Genomic DNA, 17,540 nt, shown 5'->3' with positions numbered 1-17,540 from the left:
ATTGATGTTTTCCAGACAATAATATTATTTTATGAAGGGTAAGTCTTTGCAGTATATATGTCATTGAAGAAAATCCTACACTTTGCCAAATTTGACGACACTCTACTGAGCCGGTCATCATACATATACATACCGACATAGCTGTCGTATTGGACAACAAGAGTAGAACGGTGCTTGTCATGCTGGACTTGTCAGCTGCATTTGACGTCATCGACCTGGCAATTTTCAAACGTCTAGATACCTCTTATGGAGTGACTGACTGGTGACGCTATATGCTAGATACAGTTATATTTGATTGAACGACGACAGTGTGTTGCAATAGGATCTACCACCTCACATGACAAAATACTAGATGTCCGGGTTCCTCAAGAATTGGTGTAAGGACCACGAAAATATTATCTATATTCAAACCGATCGGAGAGATTTGTTTTTGCTATAGCCTTCGCTATCATTGTCATGCTGACGACATTTGGAAAGTTGGGATACCTGAACGTAAACAACTGATCGTCTTTCCCCGAAGTGTCAGCAAACAATGGCTCTCCAGCTCAAAGTTGGTACCATAACGATAGAGATTGTCCCAGATGTTTAAAACCTTGAGGTATACTTTGATAGCTCTCTAAACACGGAGAAACAAGTGAACGATATTGCCAAATCCTGTTACTATCAGATCAGGAACATCGAGTGTATCCGCCAGTTTATAACTGCAGCAGATGCCTGCAACACTTTATTACTTCTTGGTTGGACTATGGTAATGCCCTGATCTGTAGTATATTTTACAAACCAACTAGCCATCTACTGAGGGTCCAAAACACCGAAGCGGGTCTGGTTACTCATATTCGAAAGAGAGAACACGTCAGACCAGTGCTAGATACAAGTCGCAGTGCATGATGTTGGTGGTCACATACAAGGCACTGAATGGGCCAGCTCCTCGGTATCAACAGGAGCGTGTTACCCTGTGTCTGCCGCCTCGATCACTACGCTCGGGACAGAATCCGTCTCATGTGTCCCAAAAATGTCCCACGATTCATAGCAGACCATGCGTCCATCGTGCGCACAGGTGTGCGGCAGCTTTTACTACCCAGCTTTCTATCATTTGCACATTGTGTATCGTTCCCACGTCGCACATCGTGTAACCCATTTGTAACGTAGTGTGATCCCACACAAGTATATAAAGTAGCTGTGTTTGCCGTTTCCCAACCGAAATCATTTGTTTTAAATGTACAATGTAATTGACATCCATCACCAGGTCATGTTTAAAATTGCAACATACTTATCAAATGCATGGCAATATCCATATAATATTTATCACGATTTGCCGACGCAAATCTCAAGACATCTTTGAATTTTTTTTTAAAGTACGATGATTTAGGTTACTGGCTTCATTAAAAAACGACATCCGAACTTCATATTAAATGTTTAAAAATGTTTTCAGAATGTATCTGTATAGGCATGAGGTTGATCAAAACATTGTTTGGTGACATTGTATGTGTGTGGTGACATTGTATGTGTGTGGTGACATTGTATGTGTGTGGCGACATTGTATGTGTGTGGTGACATTGTATGTGTGTGGTGACATTGTATGTGTGTGGTGACATTGTATGTGTGTGGTGACATTGTATGTGTGTGGTGACATTGTATGTGTGTGGTGACATTGTATGTGTGTGGTGACATTGTATGTGTGTGGTGACATTGTATGTGTGTGGTGACATTGTATGTGTGTGGTGACATTGTATGTGTGTGGTGACATTGTATGTGTGTGGTGACATTGTATGTGTGTGGTGACATTGTATGTGTGTGGTGACATTGTATGTGTGTGGTGACATTGTATGTGTGTGGTGACATTGTATGTGTGTGGTGACATTGTATGTGTGTGGTGACATTGTATGTGTGTGGTGACATTGTATGTGTGTGGTGACATTGTATGTGTGTGCTGACATTGTATGTGTGTGCTGACATTGTATGTGTGTGCTGACATTGTATGTGTGTGCTGACAGGTCTACGTACATTTGTCGACAAATGCTTCTACATCAGTAAGATCTTTCAAATTTTGTTATAAGCGTATTATGCTGAATATTTATTTAATTAAATAAAGTCAAAGTTGAGTATATTTTAATTGATATTCTAACTAAATGAAGCCTGTTATTAGCTGTCCAAAAAACTGATACGAGTTTTAAACAAAAGGGTTTAATGTTGATCAATTATTTTTTATTTTATTTAACTTATGCTCAACTTCCTCGACAAACGCTGGAAATGTAGGATCCGATAAACACAGGCGTAGGACGAGTTCTAATTGTTCGCTCGGTATGTAACAACACTTCTGATACGCTGCCGGGAACAAGGCATCTTCTGCTTTTGTCACAACCTTCAGAAAAAATGGTTAAACGAAAAATCTTCATTTTAATACACCACCATTAAATAATACAAAATAACACAGCTACGTCATCTTACTGACATATAGGATGGTGTCAGAGAAAAAGACATTAATATTTCTTTATGCGAATATATATATTGCATGTATATGGTAGGACAGCAACAGGTTGTCTTAAAGAGCTATTTATTTTACCAAACACTGTACGAGAAGACGTAGATTACACTGTTATTACCGTATTCCGTCTTTGCGTATTGCAGAGTTATCTTCTCTTGTTAGCAGGTATTGATAGTTACGTCATTGGTTTGTGAGAGTAACGTCATCAATTTTTGAGAAAACGATGTAACTTTCTCGCACAAACCAATGACATAACAATCACTACCTGCTCACAAGAGAAGATAACTCTGCAATACGCAAAGACGGAATATTTCATGAAAATGATGTAAGGCTACTCCATACGCAATGAACGTTTGCCAAATAAATCTCGATAATTTATTTTATGTTATCACTGCACGGAAAAGACCCGTACACCAGACACAGTAATGTACATCATGTCATTAAAACATATTGCGTTTGGAATACCCCTGATTCTCAGTTCATTTACTCATAATTAATAAATAGTCACAAACCTTGGCGATTTTAGAAAGAGTTACCTCCCTTTCAACACGTTTCTTGGATGTCTCCTCTGGATCACTCTTTGTGTCATGAAAAAAGTAAGTAATGCTACGCATTATCTTGATAAAAGGAAAGTCTGATTATTTACAGTATTGTCTGTAAAAAGAGTATGAATGTTCCAGTTAGGTAATCTATGAATAATATCATTCACGAAGTGTGCATTTTTACATATAACCCTACAATACTGGCAATATATTTTCTTTACAAACAAACGAAAACGTCCCATATTTGAGTCAAAAAAAATAAATAATTGACGACACGAAAAGAGCATGTGATCGCGGCGCAGTTTTTGTTGTCTAAGTGCAAAGGTATTTATACTGAATCATTTTCAATATCATCTGAGCTGTTCGAGTTGAAGGAGATGGGGACGATTTAATAGCATGTAAACTGCATACCTGTGTGATGTTCTTTTCATTTGGCAATACTTTAATTGGGAAATATTCAGACATCCTTTCAGCGAATTCACGACATATCGCCACGTCTGACTGTTCATTACACTCTAAGAACTGCAGTCGGAATCGGCGAGCTTCTTCCTAAAATAACCAAGAGTGAAGTAATAACCTGAATAAGACGTATACCAGTCTTATAGAACACATAATTAGACACATGCATGTCTTGTGTAAAACAGTATTAGACGTAAGACGCATATATGTCTTATATAACTTAACATAAAACGTATACATGTCTTATACAAGTAGCAAAGGGGGCTATAATATCAAACCAGGTATTTGTTATTTTGATTTTACAACCTGTCAAATATCATACACGTTTATCAAGTGTACGCCAATGTGACTCCTGTGACATCAAAAATAGCTCAAGGCTATATCAAAACAAGTTAGCAATCAAATACCGTGACTCTAGGCGTTTCAGTTCTTCAGATGAATTTGTTTGACTACGTATATACAAAACGTACCTTCATTTTACACTTCATAACACAATGAACCTTCATTTTTACACTCTATAACACAGGACGTACCTTCATTTTACACTCTATCTCACAGAACGTACCTTCATTTTACACTCTATTACACAGGACGTACCTTCATATTACATTCTATAACACAGGACGTTCCTTCATTTTACACTTCATAACACAATGAACCTTCATTTTACACTTCATGACACAATGAACGTTCATTTTTACACTCTATAACACAGGACCTACCTTCATTTTACATTCTATAAAACAGGACGTACCTTCATTTTACACGCTATAACACAGGACGTACCTTCATTTTACTCTCTATAACACAGGACGTTCCTTCATTTTACACTTCATAACACAATGAACATTCATTTTACACTTCATGACACAATGAACCTTCATTTTTACACTCTATAACACCGGACGTACCTTCAACTTACATTCTATAACACAGGACGTACCTTCATTTTACATTCTATAACACAGGACGTACCTTCATTTTACACTCTATAACACAGGACGTACCTTCATTTTACACTCTATAACACAGGACGTACCTTCATTTTACACTCTATAACACAGGACGTACCTTCATTTTACACTCTATAACACAGGACGTACCTTCATTTTACACTCTATAACACAGGACGTACCTTCATTTTACACTCTATAACACAGGACGTACCTTCATTTTACACTCTATAACACAGGACGTACCTTCATTTTACACTCTATAACACAGGACGTACCTTCATTTTACACTCTATAACACAGGACGTACCTTCATTTTACACTCTATAACACAGGACGTACCTTCATTTTACACTCTATAACACAGGACGTACCTTCATTTTACACTCTATAACACAGGACGTACCTTCATTTTACACTCTATAACACAGGACGTACCTTCATTTTACACTCTATAACACAGGACGTACCTTCATTTTACACTCTATAACACAGGACGTACCTTCATTTTACACTCTATAACACAGGACGTACCTTCATTTTACACTCTATAACACAGGACGTACCTTCATTTTACACTCTATAACACAGGACGTACCTTCATTTTACACTCTATAACACAGGACGTACCTTCATTTTACACTCTATAACACAGGACGTACCTTCATTTTACACTCTATAACACAGGACGTACCTTCATTTTACACTCTATAACACAGGACGTACCTTCATTTTACACTCTATAACACAGGACGTACCTTCATTTTACACTCTATAACACAGGACGTACCTTCATTTTACACTCTATAACACAGGACGTACCTTCATTTTACACTCTATAACACAGGACGTACCTTCATTTTACACTCTATAACACAGGACGTACCTTCATTTTACACTCTATAACACAGGACGTACCTTCATTTTACACTCTATAACACAGGACGTACCTTCATTTTACACTCTATAACACAGGACGTACCTTCATTTTACACTCTATAACACAGGACGTACCTTCATTTTACACTCTATAACACAGGACGTACCTTCATTTTACACTCTATAACACAGGACGTACCTTCATTTTACACTCTATAACACAGGACGTACCTTCATTTTACACTCTATAACACAGGACGTACCTTCATTTTACACTCTATAACACAGGACGTACCTTCATTTTACACTCTATAACACAGGACGTACCTTCATTTTACACTCTATAACACAGGACGTACCTTCATTTTACACTCTATAACACAGGACGTACCTTCATTTTACACTCTATAACACAGGACGTACCTTCATTTTACACTCTATAACACAGGACGTACCTTCATTTTACACTCTATAACACAGGACGTACCTTCATTTTACACTCTATAACACAGGACGTACCTTCATTTTACACTCTATAACACAGGACGTACCTTCATTTTACACTCTATAACACAGGACGTACCTTCATTTTACACTCTATAACACAGGACGTACCTTCATTTTACACTCTATAACACAGGACGTACCTTCATTTTACACTCTATAACACAGGACGTACCTTCATTTTACACTCTATAACACAGGACGTACCTTCATTTTACACTCTATAACACAGGACGTACCTTCATTTTACACTCTATAACACAGGACGTACCTTCATTTTACACTCTATAACACAGGACGTACCTTCATTTTACACTCTATAACACAGGACGTACCTTCATTTTACACTCTATAACACAGGACGTACCTTCATTTTACACTCTATAACACAGGACGTACCTTCATTTTACACTCTATAACACAGGACGTACCTTCATTTTACACTCTATAACACAGGACGTACCTTCATTTTACACTCTATAACACAGGACGTACCTTCATTTTACACTCTATAACACAGGACGTACCTTCATTTTACACTCTATAACACAGGACGTACCTTCATTTTACACTCTATAACACAGGACGTACCTTCATTTTACACTCTATAACACAGGACGTACCTTCATTTTACACTCTATAACACAGGACGTACCTTCATTTTACACTCTATAACACAGGACGTACCTTCATTTTACACTCTATAACACAGGACGTACCTTCATTTTACACTCTATAACACAGGACGTACCTTCATTTTACACTCTATAACACAGGACGTACCTTCATTTTACACTCTATAACACAGGACGTACCTTCATTTTACACTCTATAACACAGGACGTACCTTCATTTTACACTCTATAACACAGGACGTACCTTCATTTTACACTCTATAACACAGGACGTACCTTCATTTTACATTCTATAACACAGGACGTACCTTCATTTTACACTCTATCACACAGGACGTACCTTCATTTTACACTCTATAACACAGGACGAACCTACATTTTACACTCTATAACACAGGACGTACCTTCATTTTACACTCTATCACACAGAACGTACCTTCAGTTTACACACTATCAGGACACTGTCACCCTTACTGGTTCCTCTTATCCATGATCCAGCTGATCTCAAATAAATTGATTCCTAAAAAATGACGAAATATTATTATATTTATTTCGGTCACACATTCAAAAGAATAGTACACTTAATATTGAATTACTTGTATCAGCCTGTTAATAAAGAAAAAAAATTAGAAACTTAACTCTAGGCATCATTGAATAGTATTGATGCAAAATAAAAACAAAGCTATATATATATATTAAAATGTTTTAGACATGAATAGCTACATGTAATACAGGTATCCGACATTCCTTGCATATGATTATTTTTTATATCAAATATACGAAAGACGCAATATTCCAACTTCTATGTGCCCTTTTGGTCTCGAGAGATTCATAAATTCGAAGTTTACATGATTACTGATTCCATGAATATGAACCATAATGTTGATATCACGAATAAAAAGTTCACAGTAAATAAAACGATCATGTGACTAAGCATACTGTGCGACGTGTAACACATTCATCCAGCCGTATACGTTTACCGGTACATTGTGAGCGTAGTGTTTGCGTAGCACCTGCGGACATCTTTATGTACATGTTGGGGTCACACGAGAGAAAGTAAGTATCCATTCTATACAGCCGCTGTGTGCATTTACATTCGGATTACACTTGCGTAATAATGAGATACGGAAATCCCTATGTATTGATAGAATTTGTATATTCCATTATTTGGCATTCTACAGCGATATACACATCAGAATTTTAAACAGCTTTCCGTTCAGCTGTTTGTTATATACCAGGAACCGATCATTGACGTTATATAAGTATATAACATCATAATGATAAAACTCGATAACACTGATTCTGTCTTAAAAATGCTTCTTTTATTTATTAAAAAATAGCATACACAATAAAAAAATATTTAAATTCCAATTGATGCTGACTTCTAATTAAAGAATCATATGATTTTTATGAATATATTTTTGCCGTTCGCTTATAATTATTGGTAAGTTTACGGTGAGAAAACCCCGTGTTGTGTATTACACTATAAACATATTGCATCTTTTCTAATCATCGCACTATATATTTTACTGGTCAAAATATAGAACATCGATATTTTGTTTTAGTCAAGATAAAAAACATACCATTATCGTCGTTCCACTGGTCAAAACAAATTGACCATTAAGGTGTAGCATAGCCTTCAGTGGCGTTTCGTCCCCGTGATACTGTGGTAAATATAATATGTACGTCGTTAACTCCATATAACTTTATAGATCAATGAAACTGGCAACAGGTTCTCTCGACTAGTAGATTCCGCGGTGACCAAGTGGCTATAAGGCATCTGACCGTCTACGGCCACTAGCCATCGGTCGTGGGTTCGATGCCTATATAGGGCAGTCGCAAGGTACTTGCCGCAGATCGGTGGGGTTTTTCTGCGGGCACTCCGCTTTTCCTCCATCACCAAAACATGGCACGTGCTTAGGCCGTTAAGAGACGTAAAACACAAACCAAGTTAGCCTTATCCCTAGTCAAGAAAACATGAGTTTCGGCTTGGCTAAAGTATCAACTAGTCAAGAGAACATGAGTTTGGGCTAGGCTGGGGATCACCTAGTCAAGAGAACCTGAGTTTGGGCTAGGCTGGGTATCACCTAGTCAAGAGAACAGGAGTTTGGGCTCGGCTGGGGATCACCTAGTCAAGAGAACATGAGATTGGGCTAGGCTGGGGATCACCTAGTCAAGAGAACATGAGTTTCGGCTAGGCTGGGGATCACCTAGTCAAGAGAACCTGAGATTGGGCTAGGCTGGGGATCACCTAGTCAAGAGAACCTGAGTTTCGGCTAGGCTGGGGATCACTTAGTCCAGAGAACGAGAGGTTGGGGTAGGCTCGGGGATCACCTAGTCAAGAAGACCTGAGTTTCGACTATGCTTGGGTATCACCTAGTCAAGAGAACATGAGCTTGGGCTAGGCTGGGGATCACCTAGTCAAGAGAACATGAGTTTTGGCTAGACTGGGGATCACCTAGTCAAGAGAACCTGCGATTGGGTTAGGCTAGGGATCACCTAGTCAAGAAAACATGAGTTAAGGCTAGGCTGGGGTATCACCTAGTCAAGAGAATATGTGTTTGGGCTAGGCCGGGGGATCACCTAGTCATGAGAACCTCAGTTAAGGCTAGGCTGGGGGATCACCTAGTCATGAGAACCTCAGTTAAGGCTAGGCTGGGGGATTACCTAGTCATGAGAACCTGAGTTAAGGCTAGGCTGGGGGATCACCTAGTCATGAGAACCTGAGTTTGGGATAGGCTGGGGGATCACCTAGTCATGAGAACCTCAGTTAAGGCTAGGCTGGGGGATCACCTAGTCATGAGAACCTCAGTTAAGGCTAGGCTGGGGGATCACCTAGTCAAGAGATAATGTGTTTTGGCTAGACTGGGGGATCACGTTCACCTAGACAAGAGAAAACGTGTTTGGGTTATGCGTGGGGATCGCTTAGTCCAGGGAACCAGAGTTTGGGCTCGGATGGGGGATCACTAGGTCAAGAGAACCTGAGTTTGAACTAGGCTGGGGTATCACCTAGTCAAGAAGACCTGGTTTTCAACTAGGCTTTGGGATCACAAGAGAATCTGTTTTAGTGGAGGATCTGCTAGTCAGGAGACATGTGTTTTGGACGGGGATCTACTAGTCTAAATAAACCGTGTTTTAGTGGAGGGATTCACTGGCCAAGAAAACCTGTGTTTAGGTTAGGTGATCGCACATCCTAGTCCAAACTCAGGTTCTGAATCTCTTGACTACCCTAACACTGACGCTCTCCTTTTAGAGAACTGCTACCATTACAGATATATAGCATGATAATTTTAAGGATATTCCTAAAAATAAGAATACACAAATAAATCCCGACCGACCTTCAATATTTTCTTCTGTCATTTTACCTGAAACAGACATTTATTTAGTTTTGGTTCATCTTTATGGCAGTAATTATTTTATGTCATCTTTACAATCACGTTTTTAAGTTTCGTGTTGGATTTTACCTGAAGGAAATCTTGGAATTATTACATTGCAAATATTGACATATTTGGGGAATTGAACAGTTCTCTTTACTGGACTGGACATCTATGCTTGAAAAAAATGGTGTAGAGAATTCAGTTATTAAATTACTTGCGGTTGAAAATTACTGTGTGTTGGGCGGGTTGGGGTGGGGGTAGGTGGGGTGGGTGGTGGGTCATGTCATACCTCCAACTTTCTGTAAACCGTATTACTGACTATAGATATGTATCATACTGACAGCTACACATGATGCTATACATACTACAAGCCTAACAATGACTGTAATATATACATGAAGATAGACTTCTAACTTATTGAAATTTCAAAATCTAACGTTTTTGACATCAAAATTAAGTTCCAGCGTGGTTCAACCATATGAATATAAATGATACTCTGAATTTTAATGAATTGATAAAACGATGGTTTTGGAATCTATTTTCGGCACCTTATATGGCAAGCCGTTTGGGTACTCATATATATAGTCTATTAATACAGATATCTGTATAGTGTATTTACTGACAGAATACAGATATCTGTATGTACTGACAGAATACAGTTGTCTGTATCTAAATACATAACTACATTAAGAATGCATATATCTGTGTATCAGGGAATGTGCTTCCACCGGGGATCGAAACCTCGATCTCAAGGTTCCTAGTCGGACGCTCTAGTCTACCACTGAGCTAAAGGGAAATTCCCTCTAGCTCGAAGGTAGAAGGCGGCAGTAATCCTATGTACAATTAAAATCTGCTTGAATCTGTATTGAGTGGGTAAAAACCGAAACGGCTTGCCATAACCTTTACCTATGCTTAATAGTATCATCAATGATAATATATGGCCAATTGACAGGTACAATTATATTGACGCCTATTCTATCAGTAACCTCCTGCCAGCTTCCTTCAAGCGATGATCCAGAATCTTCCTTCTGTTGAGATATTTGTCGGAGTCTTGCGTAGCGCTTTAATGACCACACAGTAGAGATCGCAGCCATTTTTTTTCAAAATTCCCCGCCTTTTCGTGTTCAACAAATAAAAGTAAATGAAAAAACGAATCATTGTGATCGAGTCGGAATATGTACATAAACATTAAAAACATAAATCACATCGTTGTATTCCATTTCAATTACAACTACACAAGCATAAAATACAATAAGAAACATTAAGCGCATAACATGATGCCTAACACGGATAGTTAAAAAAAATAGGGGTATCTTGTTTACTGTGTCGCTAGTACGTGATCCGTCTATAGTTAGGCACTAAATTGAACTTTGTCAGATATTGAATAAAAATACACGGAAAATTAGTTGCATGTTTTCATTCGGTGATATTGTTTGTAAGTCAAGTCCACAAACAATGTGTAAGGATTGCCTTCAGTTTTTTAAATATGCTAGTGGCTGCCTGGTGTGGTCGCACTAGATCATATATAATCGTATTATATATATAAATATTATTTCCTATAAGACTGTGATTTACATTAAAAATTGTAACAAACACAAGTCCCAAATAAAAAATATTAAGAATATTTAAATTAACGCTGTAACGTTGTAAATTGACAAAATAAATCTAGCATTTTTTAATGACAAAAGCGAAAGTAACTTGTAAACAGTGTATAACCACGGACTTAGATTCCGTGGTATAACGTACTGTACAGTAGACCTCTGATCTCTCTAAAGAAAATACAGAGAAATTTGTTTATATTCTTATGTCCCATGACTTTCAGAGCTTAAGTCAACAGTAAATACAGTTTGCTATCACACCTAATCGATTTTTTGTAACATAAATTCCCCGGTGTCGCAGCCTTTGTCATGTGTAATGTATCAATATAACGTCCGGTAAATTATCCGGAAATATATGGCATCCGCCTTTGTTTTCTACACACTTTTCGTGACGTCACCATTATATGTGCTCAAAGGTAGTTCGAAGATGTCCAATATTTCCTGATGAATATTGAATAAGTTCTTTTTTATACAGGCACCAATAACATGAACGGACACCCAGATAGCAAGGAGGTATGCTTCTATAAATACTCATTTAATGTCAATTTAATTATTGAAACCAGAAGTTATCACCGCCTGATTGACCCCCATCTCCATCGCTGAAGGTGGTGCTGAATTAGTCCGCTAAAACTGACCATAATCGCAGGCTCAAAAATTCTGACCGGTCGCCTGTTTATTGTCATAAACAGGCGACCGGTCAGAATTTTTGAGCCTGCGATTATGGTCAGTTTTAGCGGACTAGTGCTGAATGACTCTCTCCCTGGCAAAAATGACAATAAATTTCTGTAACCTTTGCTGTACACAAGTACTTCGTATCACTAGAACGTCCACTGTTAAAACTATGAATCCGGTTTAATTATCATGTCCTAGTACACCATACATGTAAGTATGTTAATAATTTTGTACTTAAACAAATGAGGTCTAGTGCATACATGTATCTGTTGACCAGTCTACTAAATCGGGCTGCTGTGCTCGCACCTCATGTTTTCTTGTATTTTGAAGCTTTTCCAATTAAACACTTTCCATACACAGATGGAACGGTATTGTTACCCGACAAAGTCTTTAAGGAATTGAGACCAGAAGAAGATATGTTATTCATATGACTATTATACATCTGCCATGATCTGGTTGCATGTATACTATATGTAACACTTTATTTAACACTTTATTGTACAATAAAGTGTGTTTTTAATCATTTAAACAATAGTTTCTCTGTATTTTGCATTACAATTTGATTTCCCTGTCTCTGTTGAAAATGTGTCAAAATCAGAGCATATATATATATAATATTAACCATCCTGACAGCATGGTGCCGGAAATCTATTCAAGGTTAACATTATTAATATAAAAACTGACGACTGCTTTATTTACAATATATACACCATTTTCGTTGACAAGAATAGTTGATTATTGTTTAAAAAGGGAATATTTTGTGTTTTGATTGTTATTGTTTCTATGAAAGTTGTGTTCACCGCACGACTTGCAAGGCATATGATTGTCACGTGATTGTAAATGACATATATTGCGGGTAAATATTATTACGCTTCTGGGACAAAATGTAATGTATTAACTTTTAATCGCAAAATAGGTAAATCATGACTATATATATCACTTCTTTTACCCTTTTGACTGTTACATAATTACAGTATCGTTTGCTAGGGTGTAGTATAATGATGTATCAAAGGAATATGCCCGAAGGTATTTGAAAGTGAAAGTAGAATTCACATACTGATCATAACAACGGCAAAATTAATTCTTCTCTATTTAATTATTTCCAACACACTGATATAAATAACAATTAACAATTCATTTCAATTATACCAATATCAATTTATATTAATATCTTCCCATGTTTCCACATCAATCTTTGTCTGATGATCATGAAATAGGCAGTGTTCAATCTAGGATTGCTGCCAAGAGGACCAAATTAAACCTTGTCTTTAACAACTTTAATTTGCACTGAGTGTTAAAGCAGTTGAAATTTCATCAAAAGCTAGTTTCTCAGTGTCCGAAAGACCAAGGTGAGTTTATGCCATACTGTGGCGTCCGCGTCGTCCGTACGTCAACAATTTCTTCAAACAACTTCTTCTTAACCACTGATTTGAATTGAACTAAATTTGACTGGAAGCATCCCTAGGTGATGGGGATTCAAAATTGTACAAAAGGTGGGGCTGACCCCCCAGGGGTCTGAGGGGCGTGGCCAAAAGGGGGCAATTTAGCTATATTGCTATAAACGACTTCTTCTCTGGAACTAAGAGATGGATGTAAACCATATTTGACTGGAAGCATCCCTAAGTGGTGGGGATTCAAAATTATACAAATGGTGGGGCTGAACCCCCAGGGGGCTGAGGGGCAGGGCTGAAAGTGGGCAATTTGGTTATATTGCTATAAACAACTTCTTCTGTAGAACTATGCACTGGATATCAATTATGTTTTATCATGAAGCATACATGGGAGGCAAGGATTCAAAATTGTACAAATGGTGGGGCTGACCCCCTATGGGTCTGAGGAGATGGGGCAATTGGCTATATTGCAATAAATGACTTCTTCTCTGGAACTAAGAGATGGATATCAACCATATTTGACTGGAAGCATCCCTAAGTGGTTGGGATTCAAAATTACACAAATGGTTGGGCTGACCCCCCAGAGAGCTGAGGGGCAGGGCCAAAAGTGGGCAATTCGATTATATTGCTATAAACGACTTATTCTGTAGAACTATGCACTGGATATCAATTATATTTGGTCAGAAATATTCGTGGGAGGCCGCGGGGATTCAAAATTGTACAAATGTTACCGCTTGGACACCCCTGACCACTTGACCACTAATTACCTGCTAAGTACCTAATGACCCCCCTTTGGATTCAAAATTGTACAAATGTTACCGCTTGGACACACCTGACCACTTGACCACTAATTACCTGCTAAGTACCTAATGACCCCCCTTTGTGTCTATATCAATGTGATCTTTAAAAAGTAGTCTTTCAGACTGCTCAAAGTGAGACAGGCTGAGATTTCATTTTAAAAAGTTATACAGTTGTTTTAAGTAGAAATTTTTCTCAACATTTGAAAATTTAATTTATAATTAATAATAATGCCCCAAGACCTACAAATTAAAAGTGATCATAATAAAATTTTGGAAAATAAAAGCCTGTTGATTACTTTTTATCATGATAAAGTCATTGGAAGTATTCTGTCATCATTGTGGTATAAACAACAATGTTTATATGGTGACCCAATACATATGTTGAAAACTGGCTCCTGAGGGGTATGCAAATGGCTCTATTTTGTTCAGGTTTTGAAAAAACAATATAAAATTTGGGTTTCAACTTCATCTTTAATATTTGTTACACTTCCGGGTCGTTGTACACGAAGGTAGTGCATAATGACATTTCAGGTGGGTTACTAAATATTTTATCCTGTCTGATCTATGACAGATATGTACATTTTTTTTACATCTATAGATCAACAATATCTATTGTAGTGATTGCATTTTATTTGAAACAGTTTCCAAGTTTGTATTGGCAGCAGGACACAATGAGTGATGAGGCTTGAGTAGTGGTATTTTATGATTTTTGGTATTTTTCCCTATACTTGCAGGGTAGTGACATTCAAATGAAATGATCTTTCTTAAATGCCGGTCATGAGGTACTTTCTAGCTCACTTATGTTCAGTTTGAATAGACCTACAATATGAAATACCTAGGAACCAGACCCTGCGCAAAGTTTTAAAATAATTTAATTTGTTTTTCCTTTGGTAGTAACATATATAGTAGAATTAATTGTGGTTTGAGGCCATGTTTCGCTACCTGAAGGACACGAGCGATACTCAGCCAAATAAAAAGAAGTCGACAGCTGAACAGAAAAAAAGATACAAACTAGAAAATTTCAAAAGGTCATCATAAAATGTTATAATTAATGCTGACAAAAAAATAATTATTTGAAGCGTAAGATACTGCAAAATTCAAGCCTTGATCCGATTTGGGTCCTGACATTTGCAAAAAACTGCTAGAAACTGCTTACTGTAAAATGTTCCTGTCATGAGAAATGTGTGTTTATTTCAGGACAATTCCAGTAAAACCCATATACAGAGCTTTCCTTCGGACTACAGTGACGTCCAACCTTCTAACTATGATGCTGAGTTCATATCAGAGATAAGCAACAAGATGCAGGTCCCTCATAATCTTGGCCCTAATGATGAAGTGTGTGATCCATTTGGATACCAGCCCCCTGCCAATGATGTTGGTGCCCACCACATGATAGTTCCAGACCGCATCTTCCTAGCAGGTGATGATGAAACCTCTTTGTTTCTATGACACTAAAATAACTTGCGTTTTTGGTAACTAGTGGCAATTACCCAAAATATGGCAGATCACTATATTTTATATGGACCCAAACTGAAGAAAGAAATGATTGTTAACGCCCTCAGAAATACAATGGCAAGGATTCTTATGTATCTAGTACAGTGAAATTACCTCACTTCCTCGAAATCACATAACTGGAATACCCGGGGGGGGGGGCCCTATTAGTGGAATAGTTTGCTTGGTCGGGACCATGTTCAAATTGACCTTGAATTACTTGAATAGCCCATCCTTGAATACCCCCATGTTCCTTAAACTACGATTTATCCCGGCCTTACCGCTCAAGTCCTTAGTGTTTATTCTATCATTTTATCAAACAGCTTAAGTAACACCTGTGTTTCACACTGTTACCAACTATCATTATTGGGTTGGCGGCCCTTCAGGCAGCTAATCATAGAAAGTTGTCGTGCTTGCATGAAAAGCAAAACATCTTTATTTTCTTGTTGTTGAGTTATTCATCTGCCAAAATTTCAACAAAATGTTCAAAGAGGGTTTTTGACAATTCATGAAGAACTTTTTCATGTTTATAATCGGTGTAACTCCTGGAGTTCAAAATAAAGGCCTCTATTTTCCAAGCTTGACTGCTCTGACTGCGGATGAATACAGTGTTTTTGTTTTAGCCGGAACTATGTGCTCGTTTTAGGTCAAGCTAGGGCTCCCACTGTCCGTAGCAAATTTTATTGAAAAATGAAAAGCTTGAAAAAACTAAGACAATTTGCAATTAAATCCCAGAAAAACAAATTTGCGCGCCACTTGTGTATTGTGGCTGATACCAATTGTGTATACATGATCAGGGCACAGGCCAACACGTGCCTGTACAACTGAAATCAATTACTTTTGTCTAAGTTGTCATGGCAATGGACTGTGGGGTCAAAATGATATCGGAAGGCCCACTGTAGTTGAGAAAACACATCCTGATAAGCATGCAAGCTCCACGTGGGGTTACACGCGTTACAGTCTAAACGTTTGCCCAGTAAGACTGTCGGATCACTTGTTAAAACACTGCATCCAACTCAAATCATGTGTACATGTACGTGGTCTTCGTTAATCTTTTTTAGTACAGAAGTAAGCAGAAGTACATCGGGTATGTTATCAAAAGAAATTATCAATTTTAAAACACCATGTGGAAGATGTCGATTTTCTGCCTTTGGTCTATGCTATTGCGATCTCTTCATTTTCCCGTATTTGATTCGTATTATCTTCTTTGATGGTGTTCTCAGTAGATCTTTAATATTTTAGAGAGTTTTGAAAATTAGTTCCATTCCTTTTGCAGATACTGTTACAAGCCCTGATGCCAAGCAAGGTTTTGGTTTTTTGATATATTTTGATATATAATTATTATACATATAGATGATATAGAGAAAATATAATCTAACGACTGACTACAAGACTTAAAACAGCTTTCACCCTTCATAGTGTTCTTCAGTTTTTTCAAAAGTAAACATTGTGACTTCAAAAAGCCATGCCATCGCACTACGTATAGTGCGATAAGTTTGATAATTATTGTGTAACACCTCGGCCCGTATTCATTAACCGTTCTCATGCTCAAGCATGGAATCTCACTGTGCTCAAACCAACTTTCTGGTGACTCGCTTAGATCTGTGAAACGATCAAAAAGTCAAATGTAAACATTGAAAACAGTATTTGGCTATATAAGTCACTTCAAAATGTTTCCAAATTTATCATTGACAAAATAAGATTTATTTATTGAGTTATAACCAGAACAAGAAATAAGTTTGAGTACAGAATCC

The 17,540-nt window shown here is 37.6% G+C and overlaps 2 protein-coding genes across 6 annotated transcripts in view; one reads left to right on the top strand and one right to left on the bottom strand.

The window, feature by feature from the left end:
* Positions 1–2,141: 2,141 nt before the first annotated feature.
* Positions 2,142–10,954, bottom strand: LOC110452008 (meiotic recombination protein REC114-like). 3 transcript variants are annotated; one of them, XM_021500260.1, is made up of 6 exons: positions 10,791–10,954; positions 8,041–8,121; positions 6,894–6,977; positions 3,439–3,576; positions 2,998–3,063; positions 2,142–2,362 (listed from the first exon to the last, which is right to left on the bottom strand). In XM_021500260.1, exons 1-6 carry the CDS (start codon positions 10,926–10,928, stop codon positions 2,195–2,197), a joined length of 675 nt encoding a protein of 224 aa, XP_021355935.1. In that variant the 5' UTR covers positions 10,929–10,954; the 3' UTR covers positions 2,142–2,194. The 3 variants fall into 3 exon arrangements, with proteins under 3 accessions (XP_021355935.1, XP_021355936.1, XP_021355937.1); XM_021500261.1 differs by having other exon boundaries at positions 10,821–10,954; XM_021500262.1 differs by lacking the exon at positions 8,041–8,121 and having other exon boundaries at positions 10,821–10,954.
* The window catches only part of LOC110452007, a 24,505-nt gene continuing 14,396 nt past the window's right edge, over positions 7,432–17,540 (top strand). For 2 of the 3 annotated variants that reach the window (XM_021500257.1, XM_021500259.1), the window contains exons 1-2: positions 11,819–11,945; positions 15,493–15,715. In XM_021500257.1, the coding sequence (XP_021355932.1) occupies positions 11,919–11,945; positions 15,493–15,715 (250 nt within the window). In that variant the 5' untranslated portion in view covers positions 11,819–11,918. Of the gene's footprint in view, positions 7,514–11,818; positions 11,946–15,492; positions 15,716–17,540 lie in introns of those variants that run through there. The other variant, XM_021500258.1, reaches the window with a different exon arrangement.

This window comes from Mizuhopecten yessoensis, unplaced genomic scaffold (genome assembly GCF_002113885.1).
Source record: "Mizuhopecten yessoensis strain PY_sf001 unplaced genomic scaffold, ASM211388v2 scaffold6361, whole genome shotgun sequence".
Taxonomy (NCBI): Eukaryota; Metazoa; Mollusca; class Bivalvia; order Pectinida; family Pectinidae; genus Mizuhopecten; species Mizuhopecten yessoensis.
This window is presented reverse-complemented; position numbering and strand designations above follow the sequence as displayed.

Coding starts and splice junctions, on each gene's coding strand:
- LOC110452008 (XM_021500260.1), bottom strand. CDS start 10,928: ATGGCTGCGATCTCTACTGTGTGGTCATTAAAGCGCTACGCAAGACTC. Junction 3,577..6,893: donor TGATAGTGTGTAAACTGAAG/GTACGTTCTGTG, acceptor TGGTTATTTTAG/GAAGAAGCTCGCCGATTCCG. Junction 3,064..3,438: donor ATGAAAAGAACATCACACAG/GTATGCAGTTTA, acceptor CATGACACAAAG/AGTGATCCAGAGGAGACATC.